This window comes from Hordeum vulgare, chromosome 7H, assembly GCF_904849725.1.
Source record: "Hordeum vulgare subsp. vulgare chromosome 7H, MorexV3_pseudomolecules_assembly, whole genome shotgun sequence".
Classification (NCBI taxonomy): domain Eukaryota; kingdom Viridiplantae; phylum Streptophyta; class Magnoliopsida; order Poales; family Poaceae; genus Hordeum; species Hordeum vulgare.
Window position 1 is genome coordinate 18,524,934 of NC_058524.1, and position 14,902 is coordinate 18,539,835.

The window sequence follows — 14,902 nt, forward strand, 5'->3', positions numbered from 1 at the left end:
CTACCCCAGCTGGGAACAAATACTTCTTACTCATCGTCGACGACTTCAGCAGATGCATGTGGATTGTGTTGTTGAATACGAAGGACCAAGCTTTGCAAGCCTTCAGGAAAGTAAAGATGGCGGCCGAGGTAGAATCCGAAGCCAAACTGAAGGCCCTCCGTACCGATCGGGGGGGGGGGTGAGTTCAAGTCTCGTGAATTCACAGAATTTTGCGAAGCACATGGGATCAAGCGGAATCTTAGGGCACCATATTCACCGCAGTAAAACGGTGTTGTGGAACGGAGGAATCAAACCGTGGTGGCGATGGCACGAAGCATGATGAAGAGCAAAGGGATTCCGGGCAAGTTTTGGGGTGAGGCGGTCAATACGGCCGTTTATTTGCTGAACCGGGCTCCAACCAAGAATGTGGTTGGGATGACGCCGTACGAAGCATGGTACGGACATAAACCCGCGGTTGATCATCTTCGTACTTTCAGGTGCGTGGCACATGTGAAGACGGTGGCCGGGCATACAAGTAAGTTGGCGGATCTAAGTACTCCAATGATATTGGTTGGCTATGAAGCGGGCTCGAAGGCGTACCGTGCGTGCAACCCCTCTACCAATAAGGTGGTTGTGACGCGTGACGTAGTCTTTGAAGAAGCAAGGTCATGGAATTGGAACTCTACCGAGCCAGTATACCCGATATCTGATGAAATCTTTCACGTTGTTTACAACGAATACGAGCATGCCGATAATCAAACGGGGCCTATTCCGTTGGCATAGTGAGTCGCTTCATGGAAGCACCCACGACTGAACATTGGGCAGCTGTCAAACATATACTCAGGTACATCAAAGGGACAACAAACTTCGGTTGTGCCTATTTGAGAGAGAAACAGAAAGAGATGGTGGAGCTACTTGGCTACAGTGATTGCGACCTGGCAGGAGATGTGGCTGACCGTATAAGTACCTCGGGTCTGGCATATTTCTTGGGCAGGAGCATAGTAACTTGGCTATCACAAAAGCAGAAGGTGGTCGCATTATCGTCCTGCGAAATAGAGTATATAGCAGCTGCAACCGCAACGGGTCAAGGTGTGTGGCTAGAAAGGCTACTCGGTGACCTCACAGATAAAGAACCAGAAGGAGTGGTGCTCAATGTTGACCACAAGTCTGCGATTGCCTTGTGTAAGAATCCAGTGCATCATGACAGGACTAAGCACATAGATATAAGGTATCACCACATACGGCAGTGCGTGGAAGAAGGCAAGATTGGAGTCAACTACGTTTGCAACGACGACCAGCTTGCAGATATTCTGACCAAGTCTTTGGGACGACAGAAGTTTACAGAGATGCGGAGAAGGATCGGCGTCCAAGCTGTGAAGTGAGGACATCGTGATTAGGGGGGTGATTGTTGGAATAATCCACTAGTCCTGTCCGATATGGACTAGGAACAGTCATCCGAGTAGGATTGGGTTAGCTAGCTTTGTACTAGTATAAATATAGCTATACCCTGAGTTGTAAAATCATATCAAAGCAATACAATCAAAGGCTCGAATACGAGCCTCTAGCCAACACGCGGGAACTTGTTCTCTGCGTACGTATTTTTGTCTACGGCGACTTGCTCTTGTCTAGCTAGCTTGGCTGCTAGCTATCCATCCAGCTACTAGCTTGGTTGCTTAGGTTTGTTACGCTAAGTATTCACGTACGTATTTTTGTTTAGTGACTGCCACGTACGAGATCGTCTCGGACCGAAAGTAATCGTCGAGTCGGGTCTGGGCCAACAGGGACGGCCAAGTCCATCCCTTGTTCGGTTGACCGTGTGCTTTTGATCGACCTTTTGAAGGAAAAAAACGTCATGTAAGGAATCCATGTGCGATGAGACTATCGATCCAAGGACAAATTAAGCGCGGTTCTCGTTACTTTGTGGGCCATTTGATGGGCTAGGAGAAAGACAATCGATGAGCATGAGATGTGGAGTCAGCTGTCCACTCACATGTTTCTTGAGAAGTACTTGCAGGAGCTAAACGACCTCCAAGCAGAGTTCCAAAAGACTAGAACTGCATGAGCTTCAACAATGGGACATGTTTTGGCATGGATTCCACGGGCCGGGGAGTAGTCAAGCTAAACGTTGACGAGGCTGTAGCAAAATCATCAAATATAAGTGCGGTAGGAGTTGTATGTCGGAGTAAGACTCGTTTGTTCATGGGTGCATCGGTGGAACTTTGTCATGGAATAACGGAACCAACAACATTGGAGGCATATGCATGCAGGGAGGCCCTCGCACTCGCCGAGGACTTGGTCGTTCATACAATACGAATTGCATCGGATTGTCTAGAATCATAAACGATCATAAGAGCCCGTGCTATCTTGGGTAGTACACATGATCTTACAGGAGATCAGTGAGAGAAAGCAAAACTTCCGGATCTATGAGCTCGACCACGAACAACGCGCAAGCAATGGTGAGGCACACAGATTAGCTACAATGGCCACTACCCTAAATACTGGCCGGCATGTGTGTCTTATCGATCCTCCAGATTATCTTTGTTTCCCCCTAAACTTTAGCACATGAAACAAAACTTGTTGTTCTTCTAAAAAAGGAATTCGTCAACAAACCCCTATGGTGTTGATAAATACGAAAGAAAATTCATACATTTCATTCTGAAATGTTCATTTTATTATAATAAAGAGTAGGTGAATCAACTTACTAATTAAAAAAGTACAACTTCCTCTTTGGAATAGAAATTAGCCATTTCTACATAGGGAAAGTCGTGTGCAATGAAAAATGCAAGAAAGATTTGGGGAAGGATTTTTCTCTAATGTAAGAAGGAAGAATTATCTACTCCATTAGACTAGTTCCGGGTTCGAGTCCTCGTCAATGGCGTCAAGGAAACCTTGCGAATACAAGGCCCAAGGTGATGGAGGAGGAGCTACAACTTGATCGCCCCGTGTCATGGCCCGACGAGCCCATGAGATTTTGTTTAATCTATACCTAAGTTTGGCGATGAAACACAAGTTCCAAAGTTATTTCCATTAACTTGGCCTTGCGGGCTTGCCCAGATATTTGTTCTGAAAGCCTTGTTGCAGATGCACAAATGGCTTCTTTGGTTACCTGAACCAACCTGAACCAGGCCCGTTGATGTGTCTTTTGGAGGGTTTGGCCCATTTGATTATGTGAAAATACTGCTCGGTTTGCATGGCACGCTTCTTAAAGAACCTCCGGGCCTAGCTCTGAAGACATGCTTGACTCGCCTATATTCCAGACCAGGCCCGAGCGATGCGAGTGGGTGCATGTGGGTGGAGACGCTGCATGCGCGTGGACACGCAGGAGATGCTGATTTAGTTCTCAAAGCGGCACCTCTCTCTCTTCCGCTCTCCCTCGGTGCCTCCCTCCCTTCCTCCCCTCCCCCCTCTCTCTCTCTGTCTCTCTCTCCCTCGGCCCCTCTCTCTTCCTCTCTCTATCTCTCTCTCTCTCCCTCCCTCCCTCCCTCTCTCTCACTCTCTCTCTCTGGCGGCGACCACAACAGCTGGAAGGCCAACATCAATGGCAGGCTCTGGAGTCTAGATGGTGACCACCGGTAGATTGCATAAATTCAAGGTTATTCTTCAATTTTTGACTGACTGGATCGATTTCGATTAGGGATTCAAGGGTTTTCAAACACTCGGGGTACGAATTTCACTAGTGCGGGTTGAACAAACCTTACATCTATTCATCGACACTTTAAATAGAGCCTAGGCTCGACGGGGTTTAAGGCACATGGCTTGGAGGCACACCGAGCACCCTGTTGGTCGAGCGTAAATCAAATGTAAATGCTTGTAGTCATCCACCTCGTTAGAGTGGAGTGTGGTTGTCAAACGATGCATCGTCCTTGATTGGACCACAACTTCATATGTGTATGTTCAATGCATACTGAGATGCTCGGCATGGGAGGCAATGACAAGGAGGGCAAGGAGGCCGCCTCATACAAGAAGGGGAAGGCGGTGGTGGAGATCGGAAGTTCCCCGGACAGGGTTAACAAATATGACCATTACCATCTAGTTAAGCAAGATCATCTTTGGACCTAAATTGGAGCATTTTTTATGCCCCCACCTTCAGCGAGCACCTCGTCCCCATCCTAATGGAGGTCACACTGACGACGAACAACTGTTGCACTTGGAAGGTCATGGCTCGGATGATCGTCGATAGGCTCACCCTTAGTAAGGGTTGGGCCAATTTTTGTGTTGCTCCAGAGGTCAGGATCGGGTGCCTCTCACTTTAAAGCCGGCGAGTCACGCGAACTTGAAGGTGACCGTCTTCACTGACGAGGGCGTTGATGTGGTGGCCAAGTGCGAGCCGCACCACAAAGCACTTGACATGGATTTTGCGGGTGCTTAGGTTGTTATCCCTGCTTTGTTTGAAGATTTGTGGTATTGCTATGATAGTACTCTTATGAACCTGCTTGCTAGTACTGTTATAACGAAGTATGGTTATGGTTTATATCGTGCTAACGGTTTATGATGTGATTGTTATGCCGATCGATGTGTATGAGTGTGTGCCGGTAACCTCACCACTCTAACTGTTCGCATCAAGTGCAATAAATTACAATCACAGTGTTCATGAAGAATTGTGCCTATTCTGATTGAAGGTCCTTTTGGATTTCCTTTTTCTTTGCAGGGTAGGTCCCCGTTTGGATGATATGAGGCCAATCATACTGTTGAAATTCAACCAGCAATAAATCCCAAGGACCATCGCGGGCCAGGAAAGGGTAGGGCCCTGTAATGGAACAACGCAATGCAGTTGCCGTTGCTGGGTCCATTAGTTCAGTACTGCACATTCATCATCTCCAGCCAATCAAGTACATATATTTCTGTATATTGTGGTTCCAAATATTCGAGGAAAACTCACTTTGGCATCAATGGAACTCGTATACTGTACGTAGGACGAAAGGGCCCATATGCGCCCGTGCTTTCAGCAACCATTAAACTGTCTCCGGTATTGGAATCGTGAAGGGCACACTTAATTAGGTGCCGACAATCAAAGTGATCCCTTGGGTCCCCAAAATTATTTTTGATTAGCCTGAAATCTCAAACTTAATTGAGTCTAGTACGATGTTGTGTGAAATCTACCTATTCTATTATTCTTTGCTGGATTATCAATAAGACAGAGACTAACAAAAAAAATTACACTTAACCAGTAAGTTTGTATCAATTGAAATGTGATACTTTATTTTATTAAACCGGAAGCCAGGTTCAGTATTTATTTACCTCTCTTATAGATGTTGTATGTATCAACTAGGGTTTTGATATTTCACGAGCGACCAGAAAAACATTATTTCAAAGTTCCATCTAATAAAAACATTGAGATTCAAACCGTAAATAATATGGAGAACCATGCAAGTACCAAAGGATACAAATAAACTCATTGAAATGTAATGGTGCGGACTAAGAACAAATTATTTGTAAGTCAACCGAGAAATAAGAGGGTGCTTGGATACGTTTTAGTCCCATGACTAAAAGTAATGAGACTAAAACTTGCTAGCCTCATCCATGCTTGGATCCAAGTACTAAAGAGACAAAAATCAAGTTAATGAGCATTTATTATTCTTCAAACCCTCCAATCCAGAACTTGCATGGGGAGTTAAATGAGGAGAGAGAGGACTAATGCACATTTTAGTAGGGATACCCTTGACTAAAAAATTTTAGCCTCAAGACTAGTTTTAGCCTCTCTTTAGTGAGAGATGCTTGGAACTTTAGCCTCTTAAAGAGACTAGTTTTAATCAGACTAGTTTTATTCTCTTGGATCCAAGCACCCTCTAAACACACCCGTTCAACATCATATACCTACCTCTCTCAATAAAAGTACAGGGTCAAGTATGAAGATAAAGCAAAATAAGACAATCTAGGTACTTTGCATATATGCATGGGGACATTAATTATTGTTTGTCCATCAAAAGGAAGCTTCTACGACGAAAATAAAGTAAAATAAAATATACTAGCCTTTGGTAGGTATATGTCACTCTTTTACCTACAATTTTGATACTCTCTTACATGCAAATCACAGACCCTTTGGAGAGGATATCGGATACTTTCTTTACGATGTTTTCGTGCTACCCAAAAAAGGTACAATAAAATATGATTTCTTACATATGACTTTACTACTCCTATGCCCCAAAATTTATTTTTAAAGATGATACACTTTAATAAGGAACAAAAACGGCAAATGGTACTATTTACAGTCGGATTATTCCTTCTTGTTTCTTGATATGTGACAAATTCGATGTTGAAATTTTACATCATGGTACATGCATCTTGTACTATAAAAAGTTGACTTCTTGACTGTCTACTACAAAAGAGTTTGCCCAGTCCAGTTAGAGAGGAACGATGATGACGACGCGCCTTCAGCTCGCTCCAGTGCTTATAGTCAACGGTAGGTGGTTCATGTACCTTGTTCTAATTCTTATTACTTTTTGTGTTCTCTTTAGAATCATTATTGGTTATGAATAGATCAGAAATTTCTCTTGTGAATAAAAATATCAATTTTTGTAGAAGAACCAATTTAATTATTATTATGTTTTTGTTGTGAGGAACCACGGGATATTTTCTCACACACTTTGGCTGAGTGTCAAAATTGTACGTCAGCTCCGGGTGAATTCATCACTATCCCCACCATGCATGGCTGCAAAATGCATGGCGCTATCACAAAATCCTCTCGTCCATCTATCCATGCATATAATACCATTATAGAGGCAGAATAATTCGCTCCCGGTGAGCGCATAAAAACGGCACATCTATGCCTGCGTCACCAATCAATTATTTCCTCACGCCGGTTACGCGCGCGAGTGCGTGCGTGCGTGACACACGTGTGATGATGGACCGTCCCATGAATAATATTCTCCCCAGGGCTAGCGGTAAATACTGTACAAATTAGAACGCCAGACAGAGAGAGCTAAAAGCTATGGACAAGAGACAAAACCAAGATCGGCCGAGATTTTTACACCATCGTTCGACCGCGACAAGACGATAAAAGTATGATCGTACGTGTGGCACGAGGCTGTACAATATTTCAACACGGGAGGTAACGAAAGTAGTGCCTGATGGTCCGCCTTCACATCGACCTCTCCCTTTTTTTTTCCCTTCTCGAATTTGCACCAGGTACCGACACAAGAAACAGCTGGTGAAGGCAAGAAACTACGGGCCTTTTCGTTTCCCAACTGTTTTCCTCTTGTCGCCACACACGATCGGGGTCTAGACAATGATCCGTCGATCTCCATCCGTCCCTGGCACGCACACGCATGATGTTTATTTGTTGATCCATCTACCTCCAACCGTGTCCAATATCATGCGCACCCTCAGAATTATTGGGGCGCATGATGTTAATTTGTCAATCGTACGCAAAAATGCATGCAGTGGTCATATTTTCGTGGTATATATAATTTTTTTCACCAGTAACATTTGCGTTTTATTCATAGTTTGTGGACACCACCTCCATCATTGGACAATGGGATGCACAACCTAAAAATTATTGGAGCATAATTTGTCAATCGATCGCAATAGCGCAGTGATCACATTTTGATGGTTGATCTTTTTCACGGGTAAACCTTGCGATCTATTAATAGTTTGTCGGACACCTCGATCCACCCTTGTCCAATCGATCGGTTCCCCACCCTATAAATTATTATTGGAACGCATGATGTTAATTTTTCTACAATCGATGAACCGATCACAATAATGCACAAGATGATCACACCTTTATGGCTGATTGAAAGGGCTTTCATAGCATATACTGTACCATGTATATAAGCTATAGGCACACGTACTGTGATGATTAATTAACAATACATATATTTACTCTTGTCTCCTACCACACGCGGTCCTTCCTCAGTTGTGTAATTTGATCCTTCACATGAAGATCAGCTCTCCGGCCGGTCTCATGAGTCTCACTCTCACGTCGCTTTGATGTTGTCTCCTCCCTAGCTAGGAATTATTCACGTACGTACAATACCGGCCATGCACGCACGCATGCATGTACGTAGAGAGATCGATCGGTCGAGTCAGTGCTACTAGTGCGCGTAGTACGTGCATGCATGCATGCGGCACGACGTACGTCTCCCGCACTAAAAACACTCTTGACAAATTGTTCAATTAACCACCGCCGTACCCGTACGTTTTCAGTTCATCGTCGTCAAGTCCGCGTGGAGCGACGACGCGGACCGCGCCAGGCTCCACAGGTCGCCGTCCCCGGCGCCGGTGACGGTGGCGCCGCCGTGCCCGTCCACGAAGAAGGACGCCATGCCGCCGTTCTTGCTGGCCGACGCGACGTCGGAGTCGGAGAGGCCGTTGATCAGCTCGTACGAGGTCGCGAGCCGGTCGAGCGTGTCCCAGTCGGTGCCGATGCTATTGTTGTTCCCCGAGCCGCCCCCGCCGTACTCGGTCGGCGGCTGCAGGAGCCCGCCGGAGACGACGTGCTCGAGCGGCGGGAGCTTCATGAACCGCTCGTACAGGGTGCCGTTCGGGCACCCGGTGTTGTTGATCAGGTGGTCAAGCCCCGAGCTGGGCGCAGGCTTGGTCTCCTGCTTGCACGGCGTCGGGGGCGAGCGGCCATGCATGTAGTGGCTGAGGATGTGGTCGAGCGCGTCGTCGCTGGCGGAGTAGTGCAGCAGCTGGTGCTGCTGGTGCTCCTGCTGCTGCGCCGCCTTGATGTGGCTGCTGATGGTGGTCACCGTCGACGAGCAGTTGCTCTGGCTGCGCTCCATGGGGGCGGCGCCGGCGCCGGACAGCTTGTTGGACGCCGCGCCGCCGCCGTTCTGGCCTTGGCTCACGACGATGTTCTTCTTCTTGAACACCCTGCAGATGACCCACCCGTCCTCCTGCGCCGATGACTGGTCCCCGGCGACGCCACGAATCTGCTCAGGCGCACAATGATTCTGATGAGATCGATAATATTGGGCCGGCGCGGTACGTTCGTACAAGAAGTCTAGAAGAGAGCACACAAGTCAATCGAATAATCAAGTGGCGTGGAGACATCCTTGAACGTCGCATGCATGCAATTATTTTTGGTAATTTAGATTAGTCTTGTCTAGCGTGTCTCATGCTGATGCAAGCGTGTTGCTGAATCTTCGATTAAGAAAACAAAGTAGTACCTAGACTGTTAATTAGGCCGGCCATATAAATTAAGAAAGCATCCAAATTATTGACCTATGTTTAACCACATCAGTTCCATATATATAATATAACGAAATTAATGAAAGAATTATAGGTAGCCCTGCCCACACTAGAAATGACCGGAGATCATATGCATGCAAGATAAATTTCCCTCTGCAAGCATATGACACACCTGCCTAGCTACACATCCATAGACGAGCTAAGTGTTCTGAGGCTAGCGTTTGTGCGTGTTGACCAGTAGAAAGAAAGAAAGAAAGAGAGAAAGAAATGGCGTTGAATATTGTAGGAAAGGGGATATATAGCTAGTCACTCAATTATGTGGCTGCGGCCTGCGGCAGATGAGATCCATGGGCGCGAAAAGACTGGCTAGCCTTTGGCGATCCAGCTCAAAAGGCACATATCTCAAATCCATGCTCGGTCCATCCATCCATCCATGTCTATGTGTGGCGTTTGACCTCCGGAAAAGAAACGTACTACCACTACGTTTGTTTGTGTGTCCGCTTGTTTGTCACTTCCCCGTTGTCTACTCTGCCTCCGCGTGCAAAGCACAGGTCCACTACCCCATTCCAACCTCCCCAACTCGTATACCATATCAATCAAGTACGGCCGGTCCTAGGTAATGGTGTACGCACGTACGTGTAGGTGCGCTTGGGGTTAGGTCACGAGAGCCTGCTGCCAACACGCGTGTGTGGGACGACGATCCTGCTGGTGCAGACCAAGATACTCTCGTGCTCCAGCCATGGCACCCACCTAACCATCATCCATCCATCGGTTATCGGCGCCGATGAGTGATCACTGTGGGTCGCATATGGTTTCCCACATGACTACATGACTGACCGACCCCGGGCCGGCCAGCTTCCTTCCTTCACGAGCACTGAACCTACTACCACCCACTGCCCGCTTTCCGTGACGGCGACCCCTCGAAAGGAAATCCCAGCTCCCACTCGCTAATTATATTTGTTAATGTTAATTATCAACCCATGCATCGTGTCATGCGTGTCCCCATTCCCAACCACCACCCCGACATAATCGTCACTAGACCTTGTCGACTACTGTGTACAACAGCATGCCACGTGTACGTACGTATACGTACATTCATCGCGGGTGCATGCAGTGCACCACCAGCGATCTATCCCCATCCATGTCGGCCGGCCGCCGTGCATGTGCGCTTCAACGTACTACAGTATATTACTAGATTTTGGACTGTATGTACGTACCGGGGACGAGGCGCCGGAGTAGTAGGCACCGGCACCGGGGTTGGCGGGGTTGCTCGGTATTGCGACGGCGTCGTCGAGGCGGTACTCGTGCATGATCCAGTCGGACTTGTGGCCGTGGGGGGCGCGGCCCTTGTAGAAGACGAGCGTCTTGCGCATGCCGATGCGGCCGGACCCGGCGGCGGAGTAGATGGCCTTGTCCCGGCCGGTGGCCTTCCAGAACCCGGCGGCGGTGGCGCGGTTGGTGCGCGTGCCCGTCGGGTACTTCTTGTCCTTGTGGCTGAACAGGTACCAGTCGTTCTGCGGGCCGGTGCCGATCCTGCACCGCTCTGCACGCGTGTTTTCATGGCCATGGCCGATCCATCGATTAGCTCAACATCCATCCATGAATATTGCGCTACTCGACTGATGATCTACTAGATGATGCATTGTGCGTGGCTACTAGCTGGTGAGGAAGGAAGGAACTTAATTACCTTGGATGTCCCATGGCTCGAGCTTGTTGAGGTCGACGTCGGGGATGACGTCGAGGTCGATCCGCTGCGAGGCCACCTTCTTGGCGAGGTAGTAGGTGAGCAGCTCCTCCTCCGTCGGATGGAACCGGAACCCCGGCGGCACCACCGACTGCCCGTTCACCGAGATGCTCATGATGATCCCTTCCCTTCCCTTCCCTTGTGTGTGGTGTGGTGTGGTGTAGTCGGTCAAGTAGTTAAGGAGAGGAGAGATCGATGGATCGAGAATAGGGAGGGTACGTAAAGAAGACACTGATGTAGCCGGAGTGCAATGCTCCACCAATAGGGAGCGCTACAGCCTACAACTAGCCACCATTGATGAACCTAAACGGGACCGGGGCTTGAACCGAAGGAGATGGAACGAAGGAGGAGGGAGTCTAGTCGAGGGGAATGAAGTTGTTGCCGGTGACGGGGTACAAGGAAACAATGGCAACGGACGGGGGGTGGGCATATATAGCCACTGACCGGCCGGCCGATCGAGTCGATCGATCACACTGCCCACAGCAGCCTCCACACACAGCCAAGCTATAGCTAGCTAGCAGGAGGCTAGTAGTGGGGTTAGTTTCGTTCGCTCGATAGGAGGAGGTAGTACGTTAGGGAAGTGCCACCAACCTTGAGAGGGAAACGCCAAGGCGCGCGGTGGAGCCCGCCGGCCACGGCAATGGAAGGGAGAGAGGGAGGGAGGAGGAAGATGGGGTTGGAAAGGGTGCGCGGAAGAGGGCCGGGAAAGGAGAGGGGCCAACATCGGGAGCCATGACACGCGACCTTAAAAATCTCCACGAAAACCACACCCCAAACCGAACTGATCCCCTCCGCGTCACCGCCGGGTAAAATCACCAGGTTCCACGGCATGGCCAGCGTAACCACCGCTGCCTGCAATCGATCGACTTCCATCACCAAGATAAGAGAACGGCCGATGGATGTGTGTGTGCCAGCCGTTTCTTCCCTCATTTTTCCTCCTGCTCATGCGTGACGTTGTCATAAACTAAGAGCAAGTTAAGCTGCACAAGGTAGTAGTAAGTAAAAGTTGCATTGCTCGGTTTTGATTGGAGGCCTGGAGGAGCGCCGTACCAGTAACTTTGTCCAGCCGACGATCGATCGATCGATCGAGGGCGCGGCCATTGGATTGGAGGGAAGAAAGCGCAAAGCGATGAGGCAGCTTTTTGACTTCTCGGCAAAACCGATAAAGAAATGTGTGCATGGGATACTGATTCTGCAGCTCGGTTGTAGTGTTCGATCGTGTGCCAATCTGTCTCCTGCTTTTTCACCCTAACAGGAGCCAAAAGCCGAGATGGGGACTAGAAACCGATGGAAATAATTGCCTTTGAAAATTATCGATCGCCCAAGTCGTCACAGGAGAACAACGGCTGTTGACTTTGATATTTCAAGTCTCATGCTATAACTATGCTAGCGCCACCTAATCCATTGACATAACAAGCTATACCCTAACCACATCTCAAGCTACGCCTCAGCAAGTACAGAATAGTACATCTGTTATATAAATGATGAATCGACAACTCGTTCCGTATTCTAACCATATCCACACATGTTTGCACGCCAAGCAATTAATCAGTAAACACGTTTTTGGGGCATCACTTGGAAATTCAGCACAGATTTGTTGGGACCATGCATGCATTGTGGTTTCGACGGCCTTGTTTGAAAGAGTTGGGTGCGCTTGCCTTGTTTGCAGTCGATCAGTTGCGACTCAACGCTGGCAGGTAGATGAAAACCAGTCGGTAGTACCACTTGCTGCTGACGGGCAACTAGGGTGACTATAACAAACTGTTTAGTTTTAGCGAAAATAGTCTTTGCTAGCGGACCGAAAATGCTTTTGACGTATTTTAAGCTGAAACATTTGGAAAAAAATTGATTCATTTTTATGCACAATGGAGAACAAGAAAAGAAGATGAACCCTTCATTGAGCTAGTGCAAGGCTCTAACCCAACTGCTAAACCCCGGGCGTGCGTGATTATTTAAACTCACCCTTGTGTAAAGTGAAATTGAGCTTCTCTTCAGTCTCTTCGACCGTCCTCATAGTTTGGACTGCCATCGTAGATTTCGTGGTGTCCATGGTCTTCGGCTGATGTGATATCTTTGGGTGTTCGTCCCGGATGTAAAAGTGCCAGGGGGTCTATTGACGAAAAAGGATTTCTTTCACTTTGTATTACGAAGCAACACCTCAATACAACCGACGATATAGTTACACTCAAAAGAAATGAAAGAAAAAGAAAGACAAAAAATGCCAACAACGATGGATCGACAAAAAATAAAGAAGCTTCGCGACCACTTCGCCCACTAGGAATCTCCCACCAACCTTCAAGACTCCCAAGCGCTGGTACCAATTAACACCTCTAAGAAGGACCGCGACGATGACGACGCTACTACCAAGACTTTCCCAGGTACGCGGTGAGGCAAGAGGAAGGGTAGCCCCCGACGCCCTCTAGGAAAGTCCGGCAGAACCCACTGGCGCCACCGCATCGGTGCCGTCCAGGCCATCAAGGGTGTCCCCCGATCCCAACCTGCACGTCGGACGCTCCGCGGCCTGCCACCAAACCGACAACCACCCTGCGCCGACACGGTTTTGAAGCCTCCACGCCGTCTCACCACGACACCACGAAGTGAGGCATGCACAACGACGAGTAGGAGCCGTACTAGGGGCAGCAGCAAAGTCGTCACGCGGAAGGTCTCAACCTTCACCGTCGACGACGGTAGCCAACCAGACGCAATAGCAGAGCATACCAGGCCCGGTCAGGCCCTTAGAAGCCCGTAAATCTTCCACCATCGCGCTACAGCAGGCAATGCCGTCGGCGTCGCCGCACCCCATCCGAGTTCCTCCTCCTCCTCACCATACAGAATACAACGCGGGGGCCAGCCTACTAGGACACAAATGAGACCCGTAGGGCCTAGATCGAGGCCGGGGGCGTGCCCTCAGCCACCCCGAGCCACCACGCCGTCCTGCCGCCAAGTAGCCACGCCACCACCTCGCCCGCAACCGGACACTGCCGCCCGATCATTGGGCCGCTGCCTAGCCGAGCATCACTGCCGCCGCCCCTGTCCCGGGAAGGGGAGACGCGTGCGCGGGTAAACGAAGTCCCGCCGCTGGCGACTCCACCCGACCCAGGGGAGGAGCGCACTGCCCCGGACGCCTTCTGGGGAGGCGGCGCTAGGGCGGGATCGGGAGGAGGTTTGGGGGTCGGGAACGGGGATCCGGAGGGCGCGACCAGCGGCCGCCGGCGGCGGGTGGGAGGCGGGGGAGGAACTCTAGAAGGGGTCGGTTCGGCGACTAGACCCTCGATTTGGTTTTGAGAGGTCCGTGACTGTTGCCCTTTGGACCGTATGCTTGTGGTGTGTCATGGGACAAGTCTACATATGTTCTGTTTGTGCGAGTCTTCATCCCATTTTTTGCTAATTAACTGTCTATTTCTGTTAATTGATTATTGGATCTTCTTGAGCATTAGAGTAGAGACCTGGTTCAATATATACCCGTTAAGATAAAATCATTTTTGGTGCCTCAAATCATCACGGAGATCAGAATGGTGGTTATTTATGAGACTGTGATGCGTAGAAAAATGCAGGTATATATACATGGCTCGCGGACTAAAACCATCTTCAGGGCATGCATAGAGGAATCGGACAACACATGACACGAACACAACAAAGCACCAGTATGTTGACCGAGAGATAAGGTATGCTAAGTTCGAGTCGTGTACACACCACATCAAAGTCCACTTAGAGCAACTCTAGCACACCCCGCAAAACGGCCGGCCTCCAACGTATCTATAATTTTTGATGGTTTCATGTTATTATCTTGTCAAACTTTAAATGTTTTGAATGTCTTTTATATATTTTTGGGGACTAACTTATTGACTCAGTGCCAAGTGCTAGTTCCTGGTTTTTTTCATGTTTTTGACCCCTTTTAGAGAAGATTTTAAAACGGAAAAAATCTCCAAAAAGATTTTTTTCGTAACGGAAGAAGATCGGCGAGCTTGGGAGCCAAGGCAGGGGATCCTCAAGGGCCCCACAAGCCCCCACCCCGCGAACAGGGGGTAGGCCGCGGCCCACAGG

At 48.8% G+C, this 14,902-nt stretch overlaps 1 protein-coding gene across 1 annotated transcript; it reads right to left on the minus strand.

Annotated features, from left to right (window-relative positions):
- Window positions 1–7,708: 7,708 nt before the first annotated feature.
- On the minus strand, window positions 7,709–11,430 carry LOC123412641 (NAC domain-containing protein 66-like). The gene is made up of 3 exons (XM_045105590.1): window positions 10,802–11,430; window positions 10,332–10,657; window positions 7,709–8,855 (listed from the first exon to the last, which is right to left on the minus strand). The coding sequence occupies exons 1-3, from the start codon at window positions 10,971–10,973 to the stop codon at window positions 8,121–8,123; spliced, it is 1,233 nt and encodes a 410-aa protein (XP_044961525.1). The 5' UTR covers window positions 10,974–11,430; the 3' UTR covers window positions 7,709–8,120.
- Between the last annotated feature and the right edge of the window lie 3,472 nt (window positions 11,431–14,902).

Bases quoted from the DNA above. Each gene is read 5' to 3' on its own strand.
- LOC123412641 (XM_045105590.1), bottom strand. From the start codon at position 10,973: ATGAGCATCTCGGTGAACGGGCAGTCGGTGGTGCCGCCGGGGTTCCGG. The intron at 10,658-10,801 runs GTAATTAAGTTC...ACACGCGTGCAG, and splicing joins CGAGCCATGGGACATCCAAG to AGCGGTGCAGGATCGGCACC. The intron at 8,856-10,331 runs GTACGTACATAC...GCGCCTGAGCAG, and splicing joins ACTCCGGCGCCTCGTCCCCG to ATTCGTGGCGTCGCCGGGGA.